This window comes from Carassius gibelio, chromosome B19 (genome assembly GCF_023724105.1).
Source record: "Carassius gibelio isolate Cgi1373 ecotype wild population from Czech Republic chromosome B19, carGib1.2-hapl.c, whole genome shotgun sequence".
Classification (NCBI taxonomy): Eukaryota; Metazoa; Chordata; class Actinopteri; order Cypriniformes; family Cyprinidae; genus Carassius; species Carassius gibelio.
In genome coordinates, this window is record NC_068414.1 from 34,311,903 (window position 1) to 34,338,558 (window position 26,656).

The window sequence follows — 26,656 nt, forward strand, 5'->3', positions numbered from 1 at the left end:
GTCACTTTTCTGCCAGACGTGTAAGAAAATCTAATTTCAGACCCTGTTTACCTTCACCACAGTATAAAAAGGTACATTTTACTGTCCAGAATTAGCCTGACTGACCAAACTAAAGCATACAATTTTAATACAGTTCACAAAGTGGACAGTTCACCCCTCTTATCAAATATTACCATGTTTAAAGTGTAACTTTCACCTTTTTTCAATATAGTTGTATTTTTAACGTTACATACAAGATTATCATAAGACCTCTCTGACGATAACCATCATGATAAGTGTCAGTGAAGAGTCTCTTCTTCATTTAAAAGTTTATCTTATTCTTCATCTAGGTTGTGTATTTAGGAGCTCAAAACTTACCTTTTTTTTCAAGTTTATCATGTCTCCCAATTATAAATAAAGTCCCAGTCTTTATCCCAATGCTAGACACATGTTTGGTTGAAATCTTTACTAATAAGAACTGAACAGAAGGTACACTGATAATCACAATCGGCTAAAAATTATGTAAAATGATGATGAAAAATGGGGCTCCAGTACAAATGTCAGTTCTTAAGAAGAAACAAAAGGTTTCTTTGTTTGACTTGGAAAGTTCATATGTTCACATTCATGTCATGATCACTATGGGTTTGTGTCTGTTGATTCGGTTGATTGTGATGTCTGTCTGTAGTGTCTCTTTTTTCACCAGAGATCAGACTAAAATCTAAAACCTGAAAGTAAAACACAAAACAGTCAAATGTGGTGACATTACTGCATTATCAACAAAAACAAACTTTTCTCTATTAAGATGATAGTATAATCCTGTGATAAGTAGTGTCTAAAACACCCATTTAATCATCCAGTTTATTCCAAACTGTCAATTCCAAAATGCCATGGATGGTGACTTTTAACCACATTAAGAAATGTGTGATACATATTATAATGGACAATATTAATAAAAAAAATGTGAATTTTACTATTAATGTCCCAGAGGGTCTGTTTAACACAAATATTGATAAACTGGAATACCAAAAAATATTAAAAATATCATTTATATACTCAAAGATTATTCAAATTACTATAAGCAGAATACAACTATTGTATATAGTATAAGTATATGGTACGAGTACATATATGGATATTTTTTGTTATTACTACTCACAGAAACCTCTGCAGTCCAAATTGTTTATCTTTTTTCATATCAGAAAGCAGCTTCACTGCTGAATCTCCTAGTTTATTTCCAGTCAGATTCAGCTCTCTCAGGTGTGAGGGGTTTGATTTCAGAGCTGAAGCCAGAGCAGCACAACCTTCATCTGTGACTCCACAATCCCTCAACCTGTAGAGAACAATGACAGTTTTCACTCTCTCGGTTCAGGATCTACAGCAACTTCACAATCAGATAGAGCGACTTAACACACAACTTGATTAACCGGACTCATCATGGTAGGAATGCATGTATCTTCACAGAAACTGACATATGATACAGAATCTGTGAGTTCATCCAGATCAGTGGCTGCAGCTTCAAAAACACTCCAGTCAGTGCAGTCAAAGCAGACTAATATATCCCACTCTGCTTCATTAGTCCATCTATTTACAGTCCTTATTATGGGTTTAGCTGAATTAGGTTTCTCCCTGTAGCTCAGTGTAAGGTAAACTAGACGGTGATCAGAGAATCTGAAAACTGAATCATGACTGTGTATCATTGTATCTCAGTATTTTTATAGATTACCAGAGTTTTGCTTCATTAAAATCCCCATTAATTATTATAAGAGTCTGAGCACCATTCCCTCATTTCAGTTATTCATTCAGTCAGCTGTTGCAGTAATTTGCTCACATATGCATTTAAAATAACATGCCTCACGGGTGTTTATCATTTAGGGTTAGATGTAAGGAGGACTTTATTGTCGCAAACCAGCATCCATTTAATAATTTATATTAACAATATAATTAACTCTCGATATGTTATTATTGCAGACTGTTGTATAATGTACTATAATAGCGTGGTGCATCTATCTGGCACTATTTGCACTAAGTAATAGCATTTAACTACTATTGTTGCAAATAAAATACTCCTATTTTTAAATAGTGTAAATAGAATCTTTATTAAGATAATATGCTATTTTCACTCATTGCAAAGCTGCTGCCATGAGGAAAGTAGAAGTAGAAGAGAGGAGTAGAAAGGTTTACAGATTATGAAAAGCAGAGAGCACATCTACTTCAGAGTTGAACATTCAACAAAACATCTGAAAAAATAAATAAATAAAATTGTCTTGTGTATGTTGCCTTATGTTCAGTAGTTTGTCTCCGGTAAAACTGATAGGAAAAGATTGAGTAAACAGAACAAACAAATTAAAACAGCAAAAAAAGAGCTGAAGTTTACAGTGCCCTCTTGATCACTGAAATGTACGCTGTAATTGCTGTAATGGTTTTGCATTTTTTTATTTTAAAATAATATGCCAGTGATTATATTAATTTGAAACATTAAAAAGATGCATGTCCAGTAATATGTTTTTTTTTTCAATTAACTGGTGAAACCACAAATATGAAGACTAGCACATATTTGCCCAAATACATTATTGCACATACATTATATTCAGTATTATATCCAGTATTTTAATATCATTCATTCTCAATAAACTTTCATTGCTTATTGTGTGCTTGACAAACAAATATAAACAATGGTGTTCAATTATTCACGTAAGTGAAGTGATTAGAAAGACAATAAAACCTGGACATTACAGAAAATGTCAGGACCTTTTTTATTTTTAATGTACTCCAAAATCTTCAACACTTTGTATGAAAACAGTTAAAATTGACAAAAACTTTTAATAAACTGAAGATTAAAAGAAAAAAAATCTTCACTTGTCTGAAGATCTTACCACAGTGTCTCCAGTTTACAGTGAGGATCCTTCAGTGCATCAGAGAGCAGCTTCAGTCCTGAGTCTCCTAGATTATTATAATTCAGATCTAGTTCTCTCAGGTGTGGGGGGTTTGATCTCAGAGCTGCAGCCAGAGCAGCACATCCTTCATCTGTGACACCACAATCCCACAACCTGTAGAGAACAATGACACTCTTCAGTCTCTTAGTTCAGGATCAGTGCTTTGATCGTGGTGGTACCATTGCTGTCTATAGGGTCAGAGAGCTCTCGGATTTCATTAAAAAAAGTATCTTCATTTGTGTTCTGAAGATGAACGAAGTTATACAGGATTTAAATGACATGAGGGTGAGGGTGAAGATTCAGACCCACATCCATATAGGTATGTGAGAGTTAAAGGGATAGTTCACCCAAAAATGAAAATTCTGCCATCATTTACTCACACTCATGTCGTTCCAAACCTGAATGAGTTGCTTTCTTTTTTGAACATAAAAGAAGATATTTTGAAGGTTGCTGGTAATCAAACAGTTGGTGGTTGCCATTGACTTCCAGAGTAGGAAAAAAATACTATGGAAGTCAAGGGGAACCACCAACTGTTTGATTACCAACTACCTTCAAAATATCTTCTTTTATGTTAGATATAAGAAAACAACTCATACAGGTTTGGAACGACATGAGGTTGAGTAAATGATGACAGAATTTTCATTTTACCGTGTCATAATCTTTATGTATCTTCCAATCGTATGTATACTAGTGCTAGTGCTCGTATGTATACACAAGCAATCCCACGGATCTTAATGAACTTTGTTTTTCTGCTTCCATAAAAGTGAACATATATATTATTTCATTGTTTATCTAAAAGTGCTCTTTTTCTTGTTTTAAACCTAGCCAAAAACCCATGTGACTGTGTTTCCATGTCAATCCATGTTCATTTTTCCCGCAAACTATGCGCTTTCACTTTAATTTAGCGCCTGCAGCACAGCAAAAATAGACTCAGTACGTTAACAATCACTGCACTGCTGCAGAGCACCGCTCCTTGAACACCCTGACCGAAACCTCGTGCAGCTGGAATCCGTTAATACGCACAGCAGACAGACTGTGTGAAACAGGCGTTATAATGTAACACCAGAGCACAGCTGAGTTTACCCTCACCATGCCTCGCAGTCGCTGCTTAGAAGTGTAACATTGTGAGGGGTCCATCTGAAACAGTGTCGCGGCCGCGGCGCAGCAAAATGTTCATTCTGAACGCTGAGTAATTAAATACACCGGTATGGCGGTATATTCAAAATGAACATTATAACGAAAATATACACTAGTTTTCGGTATGAACCGGCTTACCGCCCAGCACTAATGTATACTATCATAAAAAATGACGCAAAATTGTCAGACTGACACCTTTTAAAAAACCTAATGAATATTAAAAAACATTTATCTTTTTTTTGTTTTTGTTTTAACTTTGTTTCATTGTATCATACAGTACATTAATCCTAGTAGAAAGAGAAAGAAGATTTTGAGACATTTATACAATCTTACCTTAGTTTCTCCAGTTGACAGTGAGGATCCTTCAGTCCATCAGAGAGCAGCTTCACTCCTGAATCTTGTAGTTTATTTCTAGACAGATTCAGTTCTCTCAGGTGTGAGGGGTTTAATCTCAGAGCTGAAGTCAGAGCAGCACAACCTTTATATGTCACACCACAATGGTTCAACCTGTAGAGAACAATGACACTTTTCTTTAGTCTCTCAGTTCAGGATCTACAGCTCAGGGGTCTCATTTATAAAACTCTCTGTAGATTTCATACTAAAATTTTACGTAGGCACAAAAGCTAGATTTTGCGTAGTCCCAAAAGTTTTCAGATTTATAAAACCAGTCATACTCCAGAACCTCAGCAAAAATCTCTTTATAAATTACAGTCAGGGATAGATTGTGTGTACGTGCACCTCTACCTTGTCTCCTCCCAGAAATCACCATATATGGAGCTTACAAGGCCTTGTTTTACTATGCATAACCTCATCTGCATATCATTTCCATGGCAATTCCCATGCATGTGACACCATGTTTAACACAGAGACAGTAGGCAAATAGTATCCTTGCTTTGTTTTAGAATAAATATATGAAAATATGCATAAAAAAACAAAATGGTTTCAAGTAGTTCTCATATATATTTTAGATGATCTCATTCTATTACACTGGCCAAATAGAATTTCAATTATTTTAAACAATTAAAATAAAATTAAATGCATGCAGTTTTGCTGATAAGATAATATTTTAGTTATTTTAGTGGAAACAGCTTTGCCCATATTTATAGCAGTGTATTGTACGATTCGGCGCATCACTGACAAACTATTTTAAAAAGAAAACATGCAAATCTTACCTTTTTCTCCTAGTTATGTCCTTCAAATATAGTGAAATGTTTCATAATGTTGTAGAGATTAGTTTACATGACATTAACACCTCCGTGCACCTGTGGTTGTACAGCAATCCAGTAGTGTACATTATCGCAGTAAGTGTTATTGTATTTATCATAACATGTGATCTGTAGTTTAGTTTAAAGATCAATTATTGGGCACCTATAGCACTCCTCACTGTTATTAAAAAATAACATCACAGGAAAATTATGTTTATTGTTAATGAATTTACGCAATTATGTTGTTTGTAAAATTATGTAATTTCAGTGTTATTTTAATGCGAGTGGAATATTTAATGTAAATGTGTATATCGACATGAAAACAGAGTTTAAAATCATTGTTTACTTCATTACTTTTCTCACTCCATGAAAAAGAGTTCATACGCATGGTCTAGAATGTCCATATGGTGCGTCCTTATTTATGGCAAGTTTACTTTTTATAAATCACGATTTGTGCATCAAAAATTGTTTACGCATATATTATGCCCATTTGGTGCATACGCAACATTTATAAATGAGACCCCTGATCAGCAGGTACTTCACTATCAGAAAGAGAGACTCAATCCACGCTAATGCACGACAAGATTAACAGCTCCAGTCTAAGGTTCAGACCCACTTCTATATGGGTATTTGAGAGTTAAATTTACTTTTACCATATAAAATATTTTATGTGTCATCCAATTATGTGTTTACTGTCATAAATTCAGTAAAATTACGTCAGACTCAGACACCAGGTAAAGAACCTAATAAAGATTTTTAAAAACACAATCTTCAGTTACCTGACAGGACACTTTAAAGTCTTTCTTTTGTTTTAGTATTTTTTTCTATTTTTAGTATTTTTGAATATCTTTCATTAATCATAGTAGTAGGAGAATTAACATTTTGACACATTTATACAATCTTACTGCAGTGTTTCCAGTTTCCAGTGAGGATCCTTCAGTAGATCAGAAAGCAGATTCAATCCTAAGTCTCCTAGTTCATTTAGAGACATATTCAGATCTCTCAGGTGTGAGGGGTTTGATCTGAGAGCTGAAGCCAGAGCAGCACAACCTTTAAATGTGACTCCACAATCATACAACCTGTAGAGATTCAAAAACATGAATGATGAACTGACACCAGATGTAATTAAAGAAAAAATATGAAAACAACAAATTTCATATAGAAAGTAAAACATACATATAAACATAAATAGAGAACAAACAGACACTATTACAGTTTCTGTTGCTGTTTGCTGAGAGTTTTGTTCCCTGTCTGTCACATCATCTTCAACACGTCTCACACACTGATCTCTACAATCATCAGCTCTCGCACAGAAACACTAAAATCCTCATCAGCTGCTTTAGTAAGTGTGCGATTTCACACTCCAAGGGTCTCAGAAATAAAACTTAGGGTATATTTCACTCTTAAAGTGTTAACAGATAAAAGATAAAAAAAATAGATTTTGCTTTTGCCCCCCAAAAAATAGATCTGTTTTTAGTGTTACCTATAAGCATTATTCTCACCACAATATTAGCAACAGGGATGTGCACAGCGGGGTGACTATGGCCCCAAGCCACATCCCCTTTGCCCCCATGGCTGAGGTTCCCCTCTATCAGCCAGAGTATGGTATATGAATGGAGTGGATTTAAATCCACACTAAAAGCATTCTGTAATGACTCTGCTGCTCCAGATCCACTGCGGTGTTAGCATTTCTTGCTTGCACATTTGCTATGCTCTCTTCTGACCACTATGGCAACTTTCATTTTACATTCCAGTTTATGGTGAACCTGCAGAAACTTGTCTACAGGGTTTTTGATTTGTTTGTTTGTGCTGATTATGGAAATTGTTGTCTGTGTTACAGAACTGACAAGTGGACTAGTGAAGTGACCAGTGCTGCATATTTTATTTGTATATTAACACATCATGATCATGACTTCTGCCTTTCATGATGAAATAAACATCTGCGGAATTGGTGTGCAAACAAGCAAATTTTTTTATTATGGGCTGTGAATGATAGACTTACACAAGTTCTTGCATGTCCACACAGAACTCAGCAGACAACCCTTTGGAACATAAAAATGCACTGACCTTTTGCAGTAGACATTGATATTTCTATTAAAATGAAGGGCAGTAGTATTTTTTAAAGGGTATGTCAATTTTCTATAATAACAGTCTAAAGCAGTAATTCCCAAGCAGGGGTTCTTAAAATAGTTACAATAAAAGTAAACTCTGTGTACATGAAACACACCTTTAATCTACATGTGTGTATATCAAATGGAAAACAAAGGTTAAAATTATTCTGATTCTTTGAATACTTCTATCACACTGATAAAAGAGCATATGGCACCTTGCATGGTCTTGCCAGTGATCTTGTGAAGACTTCTCCTTATGAATTTTTGGTAAGAAAGCACATTAAAATCAGGAATGTGATCATGTTTTATAAGTGTAGTGATTATTGTGAGTGTGACTTACTGAGCTGATCTGCATTCTTTAATCACAGGCAGCAGCTTCTGAAGAACTTCATCTGCTGTATTTTGGGATCCAATAAACTTTTTTAGAACAAACTCTTCCATCTTCTGCTCTAATGTCAGCAACACATAAACCAGAGCTGACCACTGTGAAGAGGAGAGTTTGGTTTGTTTTATTTTTTTAGATGTCAAATAATTTTGGATTTCCTGCACCAGTGCATCATCACCCAGTTCATTCAGACAGTGGAACAGATTGATGGATCTCTCTGGAGAGGAATTCTGCCTGATCTTCTGTTTGATGAACTCAACTGTTTCTTCTTTGTTGTAAGAGCAGCTTCCTGTCTGTGTCAGTAGTTCTCTTAAGAGAGTCTGACTGAACTTCAATGAAAGACCCAGAAGAAAACGCAGGAAAAGATCCAGATGTCCATTCTTACTCTGTAAAGCCTCATCCACAGCTCTCTGGTGCAGGCCAAATAATACTTTTTTTTTCTTCCGGGCTACAACTTTAAATAAGAGACTTTCTTCAGTTTGATCAAACACATTTATGCAGGTCTTTGTAAAGGAGACATGTGCATATAGAGCTGCTAGATGTTCCTGGATGCTCAGATGAACAAAACAGAAGACTTTCCCCTGGTTCAAGCCAAACTCCTCTCTGAAGATTTGAGTGCACAATCCTGAGTACACTGCTGCTTCTTTCTCTTCAATGCCACACTCTCTCAGGTCTTCCGCATAGAAGATCAGGTTGCCTTTCACAAGTTGCTCAAAAGCCAGTTTCCCCAGTCTGAGGATCATATCTTCATCTTTGACTTTCTTCTCATAGTCCTTTTCTTGCTTGATGTTGGTCTGAAGGATCAGGAAGTGTGTGTACATTTCAGTGAGGGTCTTGGGAATCTCTCCACTCTCTGCTTCACTCAACATCTTCTCCAGAACAGCGGCTGAGATCCAGCAGAACACTGGGATGTGGCACATGATGTAGAGGCTCCTTGATGACTTCAGGTGTGAGATGATTGAATTGGCCAGACTCTGATCACTGATTCTCTTCCTGAAGTATTCCTCCTTCTGTGGATCATTGAAGCCTCGTACCTCTGTCACTCGATGGACACACTCAGAGGGGATAAGATCAGCTGCTGCTGGTCTGGAGGTGATCCAGATGAGTGCAGAGGGAAGCAGATTCCCCACAATAAGGTTTGTCATAAGCACGTTCACTGATGCTGATTCACTTACATCACACAACCTCACATCGCTCTGAAAATCCAGAGACAGGCGACACTCATCCAGACCATCAAAGATGAACAACACTTTATATTCATCACTAGATATTTCCATATCTTTGGTTTCAGGGTAAAAGACATGAAGAAGATCTGAAAGACTGAGTGTTTTGTCCTTCATCAGGTTGATTTCTCTGAAAGGAAGTGGAAATATGAGCTGGACGTCCTGATTCTCTTTCCCTTCAGCCCAGTCAAGGATCAACTTCTGCACAGAGACTGTTTTTCCAATGCCAGCGACTCCCTTTGTCAGCACAGTTCTGATGGGTTTTTCTTGTCCAGGTAAATGTCTAAAGATGTCATTGCATTTGATTGGTGTGTCCTCTGTTGCTGCTCTCCTGGATTGTGTCTCAATCTGTCTCACCTCATGCTCATTATTGATCTCTCCACTCTCGCTCTCTGTGATGTAGAACTCTGTGTAGATCTCATTCAGGAGTGTTGGGTTTTCCTGCTTTGCTGTTCCTTCAGATAGACGCTCAAACTTCTTCATCAGATTTGATCTGAATGTGCTTTGGATCAGTTAAAAAATCGAAATAAAATAAAATATTACAACATTAATTAAAGAGGTAAAAATGACAGTAAAGCAAATAAACAAGTATTAATCTATTAATTCCATCTAATCAATGTCTACACCAGACATGACAAAGGCAAACAGAACTAATTTTTATGAGTTATACTGTCTACTCTGGATCACTACACTGAACAACATGACAAGTAACTGTCATTAATTGGATGCCCCATCTTATTTCTAAAAAAACATAACTGTCTGTCGTTCTGTGCAGAGTTGTACCTCAGATCAGCTGGTGTATGTCTTCCTTTAAATGTTTTTGGAGTGTCCACAGACTGGTCACTCTTCATGGACACGCAGCTGGACCCCGGTGAGTTTGATTTTTGACTGTGGAAATTAGTATGATAAAATAGAGACAATAGAGTAATGATAATAGACAATATGTAAGAATTCATACAGCTAATATAATGTGGAGTTGACATTAAAATAATAAATACAAGATATCAAAGGTATATTCTGTCGATTTTTAATGAATTAATAAAACTCATACAATTATTTTAAGTGTTGACAAGAATCCAGTGTGCCAAAATTAACAAAAAAAATGTATTTATTTGATTTCGTACTACAGGGCTGTTCAATTTATTAAATGTATTAATTAAATAAATTAACTTTCATTATAGCACACTGTCATAAATACATTAGATAGGTACACATAGAAACATATACGAGCACAGCCACAGAAACTTGTTGTCAGTGCTGTCTATGAAATTACTTTTCATTATTTTTCAATAATTAATTGACCTGTTGTAAATTATTTATTATTTCATTTTCATTTTTCCAGTGGCTATGCATCGTTCCTTTTCATTTATAAATGCAACTGATGATTTAACATTTTATTGTCACATTGTCACATATGGATATGTATGAAGGGCTTAATTAATCAAAATAAAAAATAAAATGTTTTTTTTTTTTCATTAAAAAGATAACAAAAAATATTCAATTCTTAAAATAAATCATAAAAATCACTAAGATAAATGTCACATGTGTCACTTGTCATTTTAGCACGAGTTTACATGGTTAGTTTTTTTCAGTTTCATTTGCAGGGTTTGAGCTATCAGCATGTCACCAAATTGATTTCTTTCGACTTTATGATTTATAAGTTTAAGGTGTGTTCATCCACATTGCAGCTTACTGTTGAATGGGCAAATAAGGGTCAATAAAATGAAAACATTATGTTGCTCAACCCTGTTAAGAACGGTCCACACACATGCAGTTAGCCTGTGTTATTTACATCATTTTTTAAAGGGGGGGGGGGGGGGGGGGTGAAATGCTATTTCATGCATACTGAGTTTTTTACACTGTTAAAGAGTTGGATTCCCATGCTAAACATGGACAAAGTTTCAAAAATTAAGTTGTACGTTTGAAGGAGTATTTTTGTTCCCAGTTTGTCACACGTTTCGGAAAGTTTTTTTCGAGTATGGCTCTGTGTGACGTTAGATGGAGCGGAATTTCCTTATATGGGTCCTAAGGGCACTTCTGCCGGAAGAGCGCGCGCGAATAGCAAAGCACTGAGAGCAGAGGCATTCACTGATCAGAGCGATTCAATGATCAGAGCGAGAGCGTCGCGAAATGTCACAAAAGGAGTGTGTTTTTAGTTGCCAGGGCAAGACAACCCTGCACAGATTAAAAAAAAAAACAGCATTAAGGGACCAGTGGATGGATTTTATTTTTACAGAGCATCAACGGAGTTGTGCAAGTGTTTGTGTTTGTTCCCTGCATTTCGAAGATGCTTGTTTTACAAACAAGGCCCAGTTTGACGACGGATTTGCGTATCGTTTATTTCTTAAGGATGATGCAATCCCAACGAAAAAGGTGAGTAAAACTGCTTAAAATATCTCTGCCTCCTTATTAGTGCGTCCCCTCCCATGCCGGAGACCCGGGTTCGAGCCCCGCTCGGAGCGAGTCGTTGCTGCTGCTGCTCTCGTTCAGTTTCAGCCTCTGGATCTGATTCTGGATCATAAATAAACGGCTGAATCTGACTGTTAGCCATGGTTTGTTTTGGATGATGTTTTTCCCTCACGGTAATGTCACAGCTTCCGAACGCTCTCAACGCAAAAGCTTACTGGCGCTTGTGATTCTTTAGCTCCACCCACACGTCACGCCTCCAGCCGGTCGTGTTTTTCCGGGAAAAATCGGTACAGACTATCTTTCTCTTATGAATATAATAAAACTAAAGACTTTTTGGAGTTATGAAGGATAAGTCCAATATAGTTAATAAAGTTAATAAAGTAATAAGTCCAAATAATCCATGGTTTAATATAATTTTAATACATTTAAGGTATTAAAACCTCTGAAATCACATTGGATTCATTCACATTCTTGCAATGCATGTTCCTGAGGTCAGCTGTGAAAGGGAACCTAATAATTTCTCAACACTTAGTATTTCAGATCCTTATAATAGTATAAGTGTGGACACTTGAGTTTGAATTGTTTCAGAATTTTATTCATTTCTAGATTTCAATAAATGAATATTTGACAAATTCTGCCCTGCTTGCATTATTAGTTTGTGTGTCAGTTGTCTATGTATATCTAAAAAAAAAAGTTGTACCTCAGATCAGTTGATTTATGTCCATCCTCAAGTTTTCCTGGCTGCTCCATTGACATGTCACTCTTCATGAACACACTGCTGGGCTCCCGGTGGTTTGATTTGTCACTGTAGAATTGAATTTAATAAAATAGGCAATACAGCAGATCAAAGATAATGCAAACTCACACACACACAAACAATACATTTTTCTGTAATTAATTGTGATTAATAAAAAAAATATGTATATTCTCGTAATTTTACATTAACCTCCAAAGTAATGTAGAAACAACATAATAATTGTATATTTATAATGTGTTGAATGACATTTTTTAAGTAGCCTATTATTAAAGGGATCATATGACATTGCTAAAAAGAACATTATTTTGTGTATTTGGTGTAATGCTCTGTGTTTATGCAGTTTAAGGTTCAAAAACCACATTATTTTCCATATAATGTACATTATTGTTGCTCCTTGCGATGCGTATCTTGCTGCCTAAACATAAAACTATGTCTGCATTTGTGATCTGAAAGATGTCAAACAACAAGCACTACTATACACTGCTCAAAACTCATGTATGAATCATCAGTGGCAAATCCTTTACATATGTAAATATACGTACAGGCTGTGAGTCAGAAACACCAGACTGTCCATGCAAAGTTTGAATTGCCCCACTTTATAAAAAAGTCTGTGCCACAGAAGCATTGTAGGCTACTGGTTCAAGAAGCAGTCCTCATCCTCAATAAAATAAGCTGCACACATCTGAATATTTGGTTTGAACAGTTCTGGAACAGTGTTGTTAAAACAACTTATTGACTGATTTCTAGGCGTGTTCTCTTTTGGAAGGCCAAAGAAAGTAGTTTCACTTTCACAATGAAACAGTGTCTCCACAACATGGCACCGGTGGCATCAGCGAGAATCAAATTTAGGCCTTCTTTCTTTGCGTGAACATTTTGACGACATTATGCAAATCTTCCCACATTGTGACATAGATGTGGGGGCGTGTTTAAAGGAGGCGTTTTAGGAGGTCGTGGACAAGTCTTAACTTTTATAAAGAATATCTGTTTGGGTTTCAGACTCTAGTCTTTGCAACTTTACAGATCTTCTTTATGCACCAACAGTTTGTAACACTCCAAAGAGAAAGGAAAACTTGAAATCGCATCATATGACCCCTTTAATAAGGCTAGAATCATTTATACCAATACTGCAAATAATGTCTTCATTGAATGCATTTTCCCCTCCATTTTAGCCATTAATTATACCAGTTCAACATTACAGCATAATCAAAAGCTATTGTTTTTGACATTTAAGTGAAAGTGAGTAACGTGATGGCCAAGTATCGTGTCCCGTAGACGGAATTTGTGCTCTGCATTTAAAGGGGTCATGAACTGCCTCTGTTTTTTATTTTTCACTGTACTCTGAGGTCCACTTATAGTGTTATCAAGATTTTTACATCAAAAACATCACAATTTAGAAGTAATAGGCAATTTTTTGTCCTGGTTTAATCCCTCTTATCAGAATGCTCTTTTTGAATAGGTGTGGTGGATTGTAAACTCAGAAGCAAATGCCACTACTATGATAGGCTTATAGTTGTGCATGTTTGACAGCATACATTCTGTGACGAGTGGGGCAGGGCCGAGGGATGTGGGAACGAGCGAGGCAGGTGGAGTGATTGGGAAATGAGTGACACCTACGTCCACCGGGCGGCGGAGGAGTGTCATGCCGTCCGCCAAGGGCCGTCCAGTGCCACCGCCAGGCACCGCAGAGGAGATCACCCAGCTGGTGGAGGGCAGAGCGGCAGTGCATCTGGGAACCGGAATTTTTTTTTTCCTCTCTCCCCTCTCTCGTCTCTGTCGCTCCTCCTTCCATCTCCTTTTCTCTTGCCTCGTCTGTCCTACCCCCAGGTTCCCGCAGGTCCCCGTGAGCGGAGGGGGGGGGGGGAGTAGAGCGCAGTCTCGGGAGTACTCCCCGGCCTGTGAGGGGCGATGGGGTATGTGACGAGTGGGGCGGGGCCGAGGGATGTGGGAACGAGCGAGGCCGGTGGAGTGATTGGGAAATGAGCGACACCTGCGACCCACCACCGGTCTCGACTCCCACAGAGGAGATGGAAGGATATAAAACTGGAGCGACGACAGTGAAGGACGAGAGAGGACCAGGCCTGGGCTTTTAGTTGTGTTTGCTTTTTATTTGTGCGCATCAGTCATCCGTGAGGGGCTGATGTGCTGTTTTGTGTTTATTTTTGTAATTAAAGTTTCATTTTGATTGTCTGCCGGTTCCCGCCTCCTTCTTCCCAATGATTAGGAAGATTTTATTATTACACATTCCTTATAGCTGGACACTGCTGTCATTTAGTTCAAAAGGCATAACTCAATACATATCAAACAATCTGTAAGAAGAGAAAAAGCGTTCTCCTCTCAAGTGAGTTTTTTCCCCCAGAGCGCTCCAGCATTATTACCATAGATTGAGTTGATAACTCTCAAACATATTGTTTTGGGATGCACAACTCCATCTATGAGCTGCTATTTCAAAATGCCATGAGATCCCCTTTAGAACAGTATTTAAAATCCATGTTAGGGTAAGTGTGCACATAAAGTCTTTGTGCACTTTCTGAAATCCACACAAGTGGGAACTTACCATAGTGTGGATTTCAGAAAGTGCACAAAAACTTTATGTGCACACTTACCCTAACATGGATTTTAAATACTGTTCTAAAGGGGATCTCATGGCATTTTTGTGCTCTGCGTTCTTTCTAAAATCCGATATGGTGAGGGCTTTGCGTGGTTGCTTCGTGACCTTTCTTGAGTTGGTAAAAGCCCCGTTCATCTTGGGTGCCATTCCATCTATGTATCCTCGGATACCTATATAAACAGGGTGTTGCTACTAGGGATCTGTTGAGACCGTTCCTTCAGCAAGCTTATGCAAGAGCAAGCGGTAGCCCCTGTGTGACAGGCAAGACTTATAAAATGCTAGGCTCTTCGCTGTATCCCTTTAAAGGAATCTTTCTTGATTCCAAGACTTCCGCTCTACCCCAGGCTAAGGCCATAACAGGTAAGTTGAATATGTAGCCTAGGCCTTTGGCCATAAGGGATAATGTCACGGACAGCCATCTAACGTCCCAGGGACAACTCCGATGGAAGTTGGTACTTAGTGCTCGCCATGGTTCTAGCCTGCACTCCCCTCAGCATGGTGGCATGGGTAAACTGTTCCCCATAGCGACCCCTAGGGGATGAAGTTCAAAGTAGGGAACGAGACACTGCATCCTCTAGATTTCTTTCTATCCTTCGGATGCAAGCTTCAGATGAAGAAGTGAATGACGTGCTCTCCCGGTGCCTATTTATACTATACTCGCACCGGTAGTGACATCATAGGCTGTCACGTTAGACATGTTGTTGGTGTTTTTCAGTGTTTGCTTCAGATGCGGGTCACAAGTAGGCGTTCCCCATAGCAACCCCTATAGGACACAGTGTCTCATTCCCTACTCAGGGAACCATGGTTACATAAGTAACCTGAGACGTTTTTCCACAACTTGGCACTGCACAGTGTCTTGTTGTCTTCCGAGTCATCTTTATTGTTTGGTTACTCTGTAGACCATTGATGGCGTGTAGATTGGTGGGCAGGGCTAAACAGGCAGTGATGTCGAAGCAGGCGCTGATCTTCTTCTGTGGAGGCAGTGCTTACTCACTACATCATAAAGTGGAACATTCCAAAAGCTGTTTTTTTTGGTAGAATGCCTTCAAAATAAGCTGTTTTAAACTAATGAGAAAGTTTTGAGTTTTGAAACTTAAAGGATGTTTTTACAGTGCAATGACCTCTTATATGTCAAAAGATAAAGATAATTGTGGTTTCTCAGTTCATGACCCCTTTAGCCCATCCAAGAGCACACACAGCAGTGATCAGTGAACAAACACACACCGTGAACAAACACCCTGAACAGTGGACAGCCATTTTCTGCTGCACCCGGGGAGCAATTGGGGTTTCAGTGCCTTGCTCAAGTCCATACCTCCGAACCTGTGACCTTCAGGTTATAACTCTCTAACCATTGGGTCACAACTTTCTCAACATTAAAATGAACTTAAAACAATCTTCACATAATCTATAAATCGTATATATATAATCTATGAATATAATTTTGTTAAGCTACAAAAGTTAATCAGCAAAGATTTTTATTCTTTTGTTTTTTTGTTCAACGATGCTATGCTAATATCTAGTGAGACTATAGTCCCAGCAAGCCATGCCCTAGCACTGCCACTGTGTACCTCAGATCAGTAGATTTGTGTTCTCCCTCTAGTTTTCCTGGCTGCTCCATAGACATGTCACTCTTTATGGACACACTGCTGGGCTCCCGTTGGTTTGATCTGTTCCTGTGGAATTTAATGTAATAAAATACAAGCAGAGACAATAGAGACAAGAATTTTGTAAGTTATGTACAGTTTTGTCATGACAACAGGGATTTGCGGCAGGGCAAGTACAGAGACTAGCTAATACCAATACATACACAATATGCTGCTGTGAGCATGTAAGAAATACTGCTGCTGCACTTATAACATGTATGACCCATGCTGGCAAAACATAGTCAGAATGCACGTGCTAATTTTGAGCTACAGACAAAAAAGTTTATTACTGTAACTAAAGAGCTTTAAAAAGCTCTTAATGCATGGTTTGGGTGTTTGAACCTTCTGTAATAGCTCCATATGAGTCACTCAGTTGTCCTCAGTGTGAATCTCAACATCATACAGTCATTGCTGGAAATGGTTCAAATACGCAAAAATGCTGAAAAACCAAAGAATTTATGGGATTTGAATGATTTTTCTGAAGAACAGCACTAAACAAAAACACAGGTATGGATCATTCAGCTAACAACACAGTATTAAGAATCAAGTGGATGTAAACTTTTGAATCAGTTTTTTTTTTTTTTTTTGATGAAATCTAATTCAACTATAATTTGCTCTTGTTGACTATATGTAAACATCTTTTATGTGAAATATCTTATTCAGGTCAGTACTAAATAAACTATAACATACATTTCATATTATTATTCTTATTTTGGTAAAACAATTAACATTTTGCAGATTCTGAAAGGGGGATGTAAGCTTTTGACCTCAACTATAGATAGATTATAGATAGATAGATAGATAGATAGATAGATAGATAGATAGATAGATAGATAGATAGATAGATAGATAGATCTATGTTGTACCTATGATCAGTTGATGTGTGTTCTCCCTCCAGTTTTCCTGGCTGCTCCATACTCTTCACGGACTCACAGCTGGACTCTGGTGATTCTGATCTCTCACTATGGAATTGAGTTGAATGAAACAATAAAGCAGAGTAGAGATAAGAGAGATGAGATTTAAAAAAAAAAAAAAAGTATATAGAGTTGATCTATCAACACTGCACCACAGATCAGTTGATGTGTGTCCTCCCTCAAGTTTTACAGGCTGTCCCATAGACTGTTCACTTTTCACTCTTCATCAACACATCTATCTATCTATCTATCTATCTATCTATCTATCTATCTATCTATCTATCTATCTATCTATCTATCTATCTATCTATCTATCTATCTATCTATCTATCTATCTATCTGTTTGTCTGTCTGTCTGTCTGTCCGTCCATCCATCCATCCATCCGTCGGTCTGTCTGTCTGTCTGTCTGTCTGTGCTCTTAATTTAGGACAGAGCAAAGAGAAACCCTTGTGATAACCTCGTGGGTCTAACTATATTTGAGCACTAGAATATGATAGAGAAAATTATTCAGAACACATTGCAAATCATGGAAAACACCCTGTAAATTAGAAATGCAATGTATTTTCTGTAGAATTAAGATCATATAAATATTTAAATGTACCTGTGTCCTGGAGAAAAATCTCCATCTCTGAAAGTTTTCTCCATGATTCAGTCAGTCTTCATGGTGCTGCAAATAAGTATTTCTGATGAGACAGAAACAAGACAAAATTACACACAAATTTATGAATCTGCCCTTTTCTGTCTACTTATAGGTGCTCAAGCTCAGTGTTGATACACAAAGCTGCTTTTTTGTTGCAGTCAGATTACTAACCAAACTTACAGTAAAATGGAAATTAAATAAATACTACATACATACACATACATTACTGCAATCAAAACATGATGCACAGTTTATGCATTTGAGTTAAAAAAGGTGACCAAACTGCTAACTATTTCCATCATAATACATATATTATATAGCCAGAATGTTTTGTTTAAGATTCTTTATGTTCTCCTAAAGGTGTTTTTATATTTTCATTTGTTATTTGAAATAAATAAATAAATAATACAGGCAAGCTAGGCTACATAATGAAATTGCGATCATATATGACCACTGCAGAAGAGACAGCAGTTCTAAGTTTCTGTAGTTTTTACAGGACGAAAAATAATGAATTAATTAATTACTTGTCATTTGTTTACCAATTAATTGTTTTATCTTTCGAACTCTTATTTAAATAAGATTATTCTTTTTGGTTTTCATTTTATTTAAATGCTTATAAGACGCTTTAAATGGAATGGCTGCGTTTCTATTCATAGAGAGAATTCACAGAAGTCGAAACATACACAGTACAAAAACAAAGGCGTTACTAATAAACAGCACTCCCTTGTCTCCCATATCGCTTTGGGCAAAACAAATATTTAAACTACAAGGCATAGACTATGAAAATCAAGATCACTGCTTCTTAGACTACTTTATGTAACCTACCTTGGCTTAATCGAAAGGATTGTTTGGAGGAATAAAAAAGGTCGCATCGATCAACATTTAAAAACATAACCTTTATATAGGCCAACATTTTTTTTTCTGTTACATTTACGCATAGCCGAGCATTTGGATAACTTCCTAACATCAAAATTGTCGCTGTGTGTCAGTAGATCAAAGTGCAGATTAAAAGTGCAGACACGTGTTATAATTTTCTTTGTTATTTCACTACAACGAAAAACAACAACAAATAGTGTCGCATGCAAGCACTTAAAATTGAGCGCAGATTAAACCAGGGATATCCGCATCTTAGATGACCTCACCTGAAGACTCACCTTGAACAGAATGTGACGTTACAGCTTCTCAAAAGGGTTAAATGCCATCAAGTAGAAATTCCTTCATAAGATATTATTAAATATCAGGCTACACTTAAACAAAAACACTCGGCTACTAAACGTATATTTTCGATTTTTTTTTTTCTGATCTACGTCTGCCCAGGTGTACAATGGCGCATATAAAACTACTTTCACTTTCACATAACAGGAATAACCTGATCTTGTACGTGCGTTTCAATTGCACAGTCTTTGACCAGCGCATTTACAAAATTAGTTTATTTTAGCAAAAAAAATTATAATGAAAATAAAATAAAAATACTTATTTGATTGAGCAATTATAGTGGTCTGTTTTATAAGTTGTAACTGGTTTAATTGTAACTTAAAGGGCTAGTTCACCCAGATAGCAAATTTATGTAATTAATAACTTACCCTCATGTTGTTTCAAACCCGTAAAACCTCCGTTTATCTTCAGAACACAGTTTAAGATATTTTAGATTTAGTCCGAGAGCTCTCAGTTTCTCCATTGAAGCTGTGTGTACGGTACACTGTCCATGTCCAGAAAGGTAAGAAAAACATCATCAAAGTAGTCCATGTGACATCAGAGGGTCAGTTAGAATTTTTTGAAGCATTGAAAATACATTTTGGTCCAAAAATAGCAAAAACGACGACTTTATTCAGCATTGTCTTCTCTTCCGTGTCTGTTGTGAAAGAGTTCAAAAACAAAGCAGTTGGATATCCAGTTCGCGACTGAATCATTCAGTTCACCAAATCGAACTGAATCATTTTAAACGGTTCGCATCTCTAATACGCATTAATCCACAAATGACTTAAGATGTTAATTCGATTCAGTTCTATTTGGCACCAATTTTTACATTTGAGGCAAATTCTGTAAACACTGCTTTCAAAAACAATGCTTTTTTATTTTTCTTGTGCTTGCAAGTTAATTCAGTCAACCTTTGTGTCACCAAATGCACTGAAAGTCAGATCAGATGGAATTCTGGAAAGAGGGTCCAAAGAACAAGCATCAGCCTGCATCGCAATTCGGTTGTTTTTTTACAGGTAAATAATGTTTTATCTAAATTAAAATGAACTTTACTGTACTGATACTGTAATTGACAATATGTAAAAATTGTTCTTGCTGTTATTATCGAGTCTAGTTTTAGAGAAACACATGAGCAAGTGAACATCTATTTTATTGGAACAGACAAACTTTCAGCAGACAGGAGAGTCATATGTGACTGAAAGATTTTAGAGTGCATTCATACCTGGTTGTGAAGGAACAACAAGGCACCATTGGTTCATTTACCATAATTATAGGAGGAAAATACAGCTGAATGCAGGATCCAGTAGCAGTCTTGAAAGTGCCATAGCCTTAAACTTTATTAAGGCTATGCATAGCCTTAAACTCGCACAGCCTTAAACTTTAATCTTAATTCTGACACTGAATGGGAGCCAGCAGAGTGAGTTCAGGAATGGTGTGACATGAGTCCCCTATTGCTGAATGAAGACCAGATGTGCCACCTCGTTCTTGATTAACTGCAATGCCCTTTAATGTCAATGTCAGAAAAGGGTGGACAGGAGGATCTGTTGATTTACAGTGTCAAAGGCAGCAGAATAATTCAGTAGGATAAGGTGACAGATTGAGCGACAGGCTTTGGTGAAGGAGTACCAAGAGAATTTACAGTACGTAACATAAGAACTTCAATCTGACAATGGCTTACATTGCATTGCAGTGCCTGTCTGTGTCTTTGCTTGGTGGACTCTAGATCGTAGACCCGAGTTGGTCTGCAGAGCAAAAAATGCACAATCCAATCCTCTGATCAAATATTTGCACTTTAAAAACACTTTAAAACAAGTGTTTTCCAGTATGGAGATTAATATGTTCTTAATATACAGTATTTGTAGTTTAAGCAACACAAATATTGTTCATATAGACCATGAATATTTGTGACTATCTAGTTGCATACATATAATGAAATTAGTCTATAAATAGTCTCTTCTTTACATGTGTTAATCTCATCACATTCTCCATAGGTTTTGTGTTTAGGGGCTCAACAGAACGACTTCAGGCCTCAAAACTATACACAGAATCTTCCGGCTCTGGAGACAAACAACTACAGTGGCACTTCAGTATCGGATCAGATTACAAACAATGAGAAATGACCTGAAGTAAACAGATAAAAGACCTGAAGTAAACAGCAGCTTGTTGTTCATTATCAACAACTACAGCTACTTTATATTCAAATGTGTATCAGCAGAATCAATGGAAGCAACACATTTTGAAAAGGATTTATTTAAACAGAAAGTGTCTATTCTGAAAATCTCTGTCTATTTAACAACTACTATGCAATAACTATGATTATAAAAAATAAAAAAATGATTTAAAATGTTACACTGGTAATTTTTCTACATTCTAATTCTTATAAAGTGAATCATATGAACTATCATTCTTTGCTCGTAACATATGAGTGTGTCACACATGAACTTAAACTGGACAGAATACACTAATTAAAGTGTAAAATGTGATTTGATGTGTCCATTTTCCCTCAGTTCAACACTGTCAAAGCTCCTGGATGGTTTCCCTCAGGTCTGTTGCTTGTACAGTTCAAGGATAAATAAACTACAAATCCATACTGAGGTCAATAAGATAAATCATCCAATTCAAAGTGCAGTTGTGTCAATACCTTTAATTAATTGCTTAAACAAAAATTTCAATTCCATATAAAATAAATTTTTTATGTTGAGTTTAAATATTTTCTAATATGAACTGACCAGACATATATTTTCACAAACAAATGGTAATATTGTAATGTAAAACTATTTATAAGAATAAATAGGCTTCAGGTTTCATTGTTTGACTGAATTAACAAAGGGATGATTCTGGAAAGTTACACAAACACGTGTGGGATCATCACTAAGGGTTGTGTCTGTTGATTCTGTTGAATGTGATATCTGTCTGTAGTGTCTCTTTATTCACCATCAGCTGATCCAGAGAAGATCAGACTAACATCACAAACCTGAAAGTAAAACAAAGGAAGTCACATGCATGTGACATCATTTCATTATCCACTTTAGCAGAACTAAAACAATTTTTCAGAGATAATAAACAATTTTAAAGCTCATTTGACCATTCAGATTTTGATTTTGCATCCAAACCACAATGAATGATGGCCCTTGACCCTTATCCACAATCCTGAATGAATGTCCTTTTTCTGTAATGGGTTAGTTTTATTTATGACACCAAAAGTACTGAAAATTTTTACCATAATCTTCATCTACCATTCAATATACCATTAATCTTCAATTTCAATTGAGATTTTATCAAAATAGATAATTTCATGTCATTTTTACATGACATTAGCAAATATCTTCACTCCTGTTTTCATTATTGTGATCATTCACTAGAAAGTGTGGTTAGTTTTACTGCTATTATACCTCAATGTATAATACAGATAGATGATGAGCTCATATACAGTAGTTGTGTTACTGGCTGCTGTTTTAATGTTAAACTAATTTCTATATATACTAATTTTTAAATGTCATTGTAATTGCATGAGTGTGCATGTAAAAAGTTAATAATAAAAGTTAAATACTGTATTGTTTGAAATTATTATTTTTTAAAAATACTTAATTCATATAAACAGAATCAAACTCTTATTAAACATGTCTGTAAGCAAATATTACCAAGAAGGTTCCCTAAGAAGGAACTGTATCAACTTTCTAGTATAATTCAAACATCACTTCTCACTTAAGTGTTTCCAATTTATAAGGTGGATTATCCTTCAGAGCAGAGAGCAGTTTTACATCGGAGTCTCTTAGTTTATTTCCAGTCAGATCCAGATCTCTCAGGTGTGAGGGGTTTGATCTCAGAGCTGAAGCCAGAGCAGCACAACCTTCATCTGTGACACCACAATCACTCAACCTGTACAGAACAATTTAATTTAACCATTATTTAACCAGGCAAGTCATTAAGAAGTTGTTATTTGGCAGGAGAATATGAAGTTATTTTTGATTCAAAGCAACTGAACACCCGTGGCAGTGCGATTTGTAGTTGTAAAGAAAAGCCACACATGTGTATTAGTAAATTTGAAGTCACAGAGATAAATGTTTTAAGAGTTGCAAACCTGTATACTTTTTTTTCTCTCCCACAAACACAACACAACAGTTACACCTTCTCAAATTCTTCATTGCAGGTGCACAAATCCTATTCTACAAATCACACATTTAGAAACTCGTACGCTCACATTTTTGAAACAATTGCTACAGTGAATGTGGTGCAAAACGAAATGTCTCAGAAATGTCTTGTATATTTTTTCTAAAACAGACACAAAGTACAAAAAATATACAAGACATTTCTGAGAAAATATTCTACAAGTGTGCAACTCTCATTTGATGAATTCACATATTGATTTGCGGATGTTCAACATTTCTCCACGGCTTCACATTTCTTGATGCGGGTGTGTAAATGCGTTTTGCACCACATTCACTGCAGCAATTGTTTCAAAAATGTGAGCATACGAGTTTCTAAATGTGTGATTTGTAGAATAGGATTTGTGCACCTGCAATGAAGAATTTGAGAAGGAGTAACTGTTGTGTTGTGTTTGTGGGAGAGAAAAAAAAGTATACAGGTTTGCAACTCTTAAAACATTTATCTCTGTGACTTCAAATTTACTAATACACATGTGTGGCTTTTCTTTACAACAACAAATCGCACTGCCACGGGTGTTCAGTTGTTTTGAATCAAAAATAACTTCATAGGAGAATACATATTTTATGAAAGACATACAGGCATACATTACAATACACATAAGGCACATCAAATAAACAAATCAACAAATAAAGTTAAATATAGTTAAAATGTTTACAGGTTGAGGTAAAAGCACTCACTAGTAAAATAAAATTTAAATGCAAAGACTGAAATATTTGTCTCTAGTTACAATAGCGTTTGTAGAACTTTCCAATCATTTGGGGTGCCAAATTCAAAAGAAGAAAGACCAAGTAGTTTTCTTTTTAGGTATGGTTAAATAATTAGGTGATCTAGTTGTATGTACAGGTCCTTTTAAAAAAATTAGCATATTGTGATAAAGTTCATTATTTTCCATAATGTAATGATAAAAATTAAACTTTCATATATTTTAGATTCATTACACAACAACTGAAATATTTCAGGACTTTTATTGTTTTAATACTGATGATTTTGGCACACAGCTCATGAAAACCCAAAATTCCTATCAAAAAATTAGCATATCATGAAAAGGTTCTCTAAACGAGCTATTAACCTAATCATCTGAATCATCTAATTAACTCTAAACACCTGCAAAAGATTCCTGAGATTCCTGAAAACTTCCAGCCTGGTGCATTACTCAAAACCGCAATCATGGACTGCCGACCTGACGTTGTCCAGAAGGCCATCATTGACATCCTCAAGTGAGAGGGTAAGACACAGAAAGAAATTTCTGAACGAATAGGCTGTTCCCAGAGTGCTGTATCAAGGTACCTCAGTGGGAAGTCCGTGGGAAGGAAAAAGTGTGGCAAAAAACGCTGCACAACGAAAAGAGGTGACCGGACCCTGAGGAAGATTGTGGAGAAGGACCGATTCCAGACCTTGGGGGACCTGCGGAAGCAGTGGACTGAATCTGGAGTAGAAACAAACAGAGCCAACGTGCACAGGCGTGTGCAGGAAATGGGCTACAGAGAAGGAGCACTGGACTGTTGCTCAGTGGTCCAAAGTACTTTTTTCTGATGAAAGCAAATTTTGCATGTAATTTGGAAATCAAGGTGCCAGAGTCTGGAGGAAGACTGGGGAGAAGGAAATGCCAAAAGTCCAGTGTCAAGTATCCACAGTCAGTGATGGTTCAGTTGGTGTGCAATGAATCTAAAATATATGAAAGTTACATTTTTATCATTACATTATGGAAAATAATGAACTTTATCCCAATATGCTAATTTTTTGAGAAGGACCTGTATTAATAGGAAATTGCAGCAACTTTTAAAGATATTCAGGTAATACGCCTAGAAGTACTTAGTAAATAAATATATAGCAGTACATTTCCCATCTTCTATGCAATTATGTCCAATTCAAAAGAAAGTATCATTCACAATGATGCGTTCTGTCAGGTGCATGGAACAACACATCTAATTGTGCCAGAACACCTTTACAGGCATTTCTATATACCACATCACCATAGTCAAACAAGGGTAAAACAGTGGTTTCTAGATATTTCTTGGCTGATATGGGATTAGCAAAAGTTAAAGGACTATCAAGCCAGATTCTGAGACACCTGTATGAAGATACTACTTCAAGTTTTGCCCCATCCAAAGATATGTCTTCATTCCCTTGTTGTTTTTTCCAAACAACATATTTATTTAATGTGCTGTTTAGAACTAAATTTAAGTTAAAGGGACCATAGAATGCATTGATACAATATTTTGAATTGTTCTCTGATGTCCCCAAAGTGTGTATGCAAAGTTTTATCTCAAAATACCAGCATGAGCTGGTGCTCCTGCCTCTCTTCCAGTGTTGCCAATTTTGCAGTTTTCCCACAGAATTGGTCTACTTTAGTACTGCTGCCACAGGTTGCTTTTTATATCTGTGGGAGGATTTGGTTGCGAAAACAACTACCACATTCCTGTTCACAATCATTCTAGTAGCATGTGAATGCAGCATTAGTGAAAACAGGCAGAGGCAATGGTAGCTTTAGCAGCATTAACCTTAAAAAGAGACAGGGATCTCTTTTGGAAAACAAAATATGATGTGTGATGCTTACTTTGTCTAGAGTCTGGACGTTTGCGCACGAAGCGTTGGTATCGATCCATCTTTCAGAAGCAATCTTTGCACAACTCCAGTGCTAAACCACCCCTCGTATGTGAGGCAGTAGAGTCTGGTGGTGGAGGCATCCATGTAAACCACAGCATGCCTGGAGACCTGTCGAGGGGCACTGCTGTCCGAAGAAATGCAAGGTCTGACCACAGCATGAAGGTTTGGTGACAGGCCGGTGTAACTTGGACCCTGGTGTGTGCTGCGCCGACACGCCCACCTCGGGATCCAGCCATGAGGCCAGTGCTGAAGCCTATGAACCCATATGAAGCAATCCCAGCGATGTAACTGCTGCTGCAGCTGCCATATGCCCCAGGAGCCTCTGAAATTGTTTCAGTTGGACTGCTGTCCTGCCCTTAAATGAATTCAAGCAGTTCAGCACTGACCATGCACATTCCTCTTTTAGGCGTGCTGTCAGTTTAACTAAGTCCAACTCCATAGCGAGAAAAGAGATCCTTTGTTTGCGTCAGGGAGAGTTTGCTCTTTTCCCATTTAACCCGAAGGCCCAACTGGCTGAGGTGACGGAGCCAGGGCCAGCCCTGACCAATTTGCTGCCCTAGGCAAGATTTTACCTGGCGCCCCATGCATCACAGCCCATTTCACCCTGTCATTGTGTTCATGATTTAGCATATATACATATATACACACACACACACACACATTACAGCAGAACTGTTTCCAACACTCATAATAAATCATCATATTAGAATGATTTCTAAAGGATCATGTGATAGACTGGA

At 36.9% G+C, this 26,656-nt stretch overlaps 1 protein-coding gene and 1 long non-coding RNA gene across 2 annotated transcripts in view; one reads left to right on the forward strand and one right to left on the reverse strand.

Moving 5' to 3' along the window:
* Positions 1–394: 394 nt before the first annotated feature.
* Positions 395–26,656, reverse strand: part of LOC127979112 (NACHT, LRR and PYD domains-containing protein 12-like) — a 91,522-nt gene continuing 65,260 nt past the window's right edge. The window contains exons 13-18 of the mRNA XM_052584286.1: positions 22,848–23,021; positions 6,160–6,333; positions 4,383–4,556; positions 2,853–3,026; positions 1,136–1,309; positions 395–704 (exon numbers count right to left, since the gene is read on the reverse strand). Coding sequence (XP_052440246.1) covers positions 698–704; positions 1,136–1,309; positions 2,853–3,026; positions 4,383–4,556; positions 6,160–6,333; positions 22,848–23,021 — 877 coding nt within the window. The 3' untranslated portion in view covers positions 395–697. The remainder of the gene's footprint in view (positions 705–1,135; positions 1,310–2,852; positions 3,027–4,382; positions 4,557–6,159; positions 6,334–22,847; positions 23,022–26,656) is intronic.
* The window catches only part of LOC127979115 (uncharacterized), an 81,145-nt gene continuing 63,090 nt past the window's right edge, over positions 8,602–26,656 (forward strand). The window contains exon 1 of the long non-coding RNA XR_008158728.1: positions 8,602–8,748. This is a non-coding gene — a long non-coding RNA (uncharacterized LOC127979115). The remainder of the gene's footprint in view (positions 8,749–26,656) is intronic.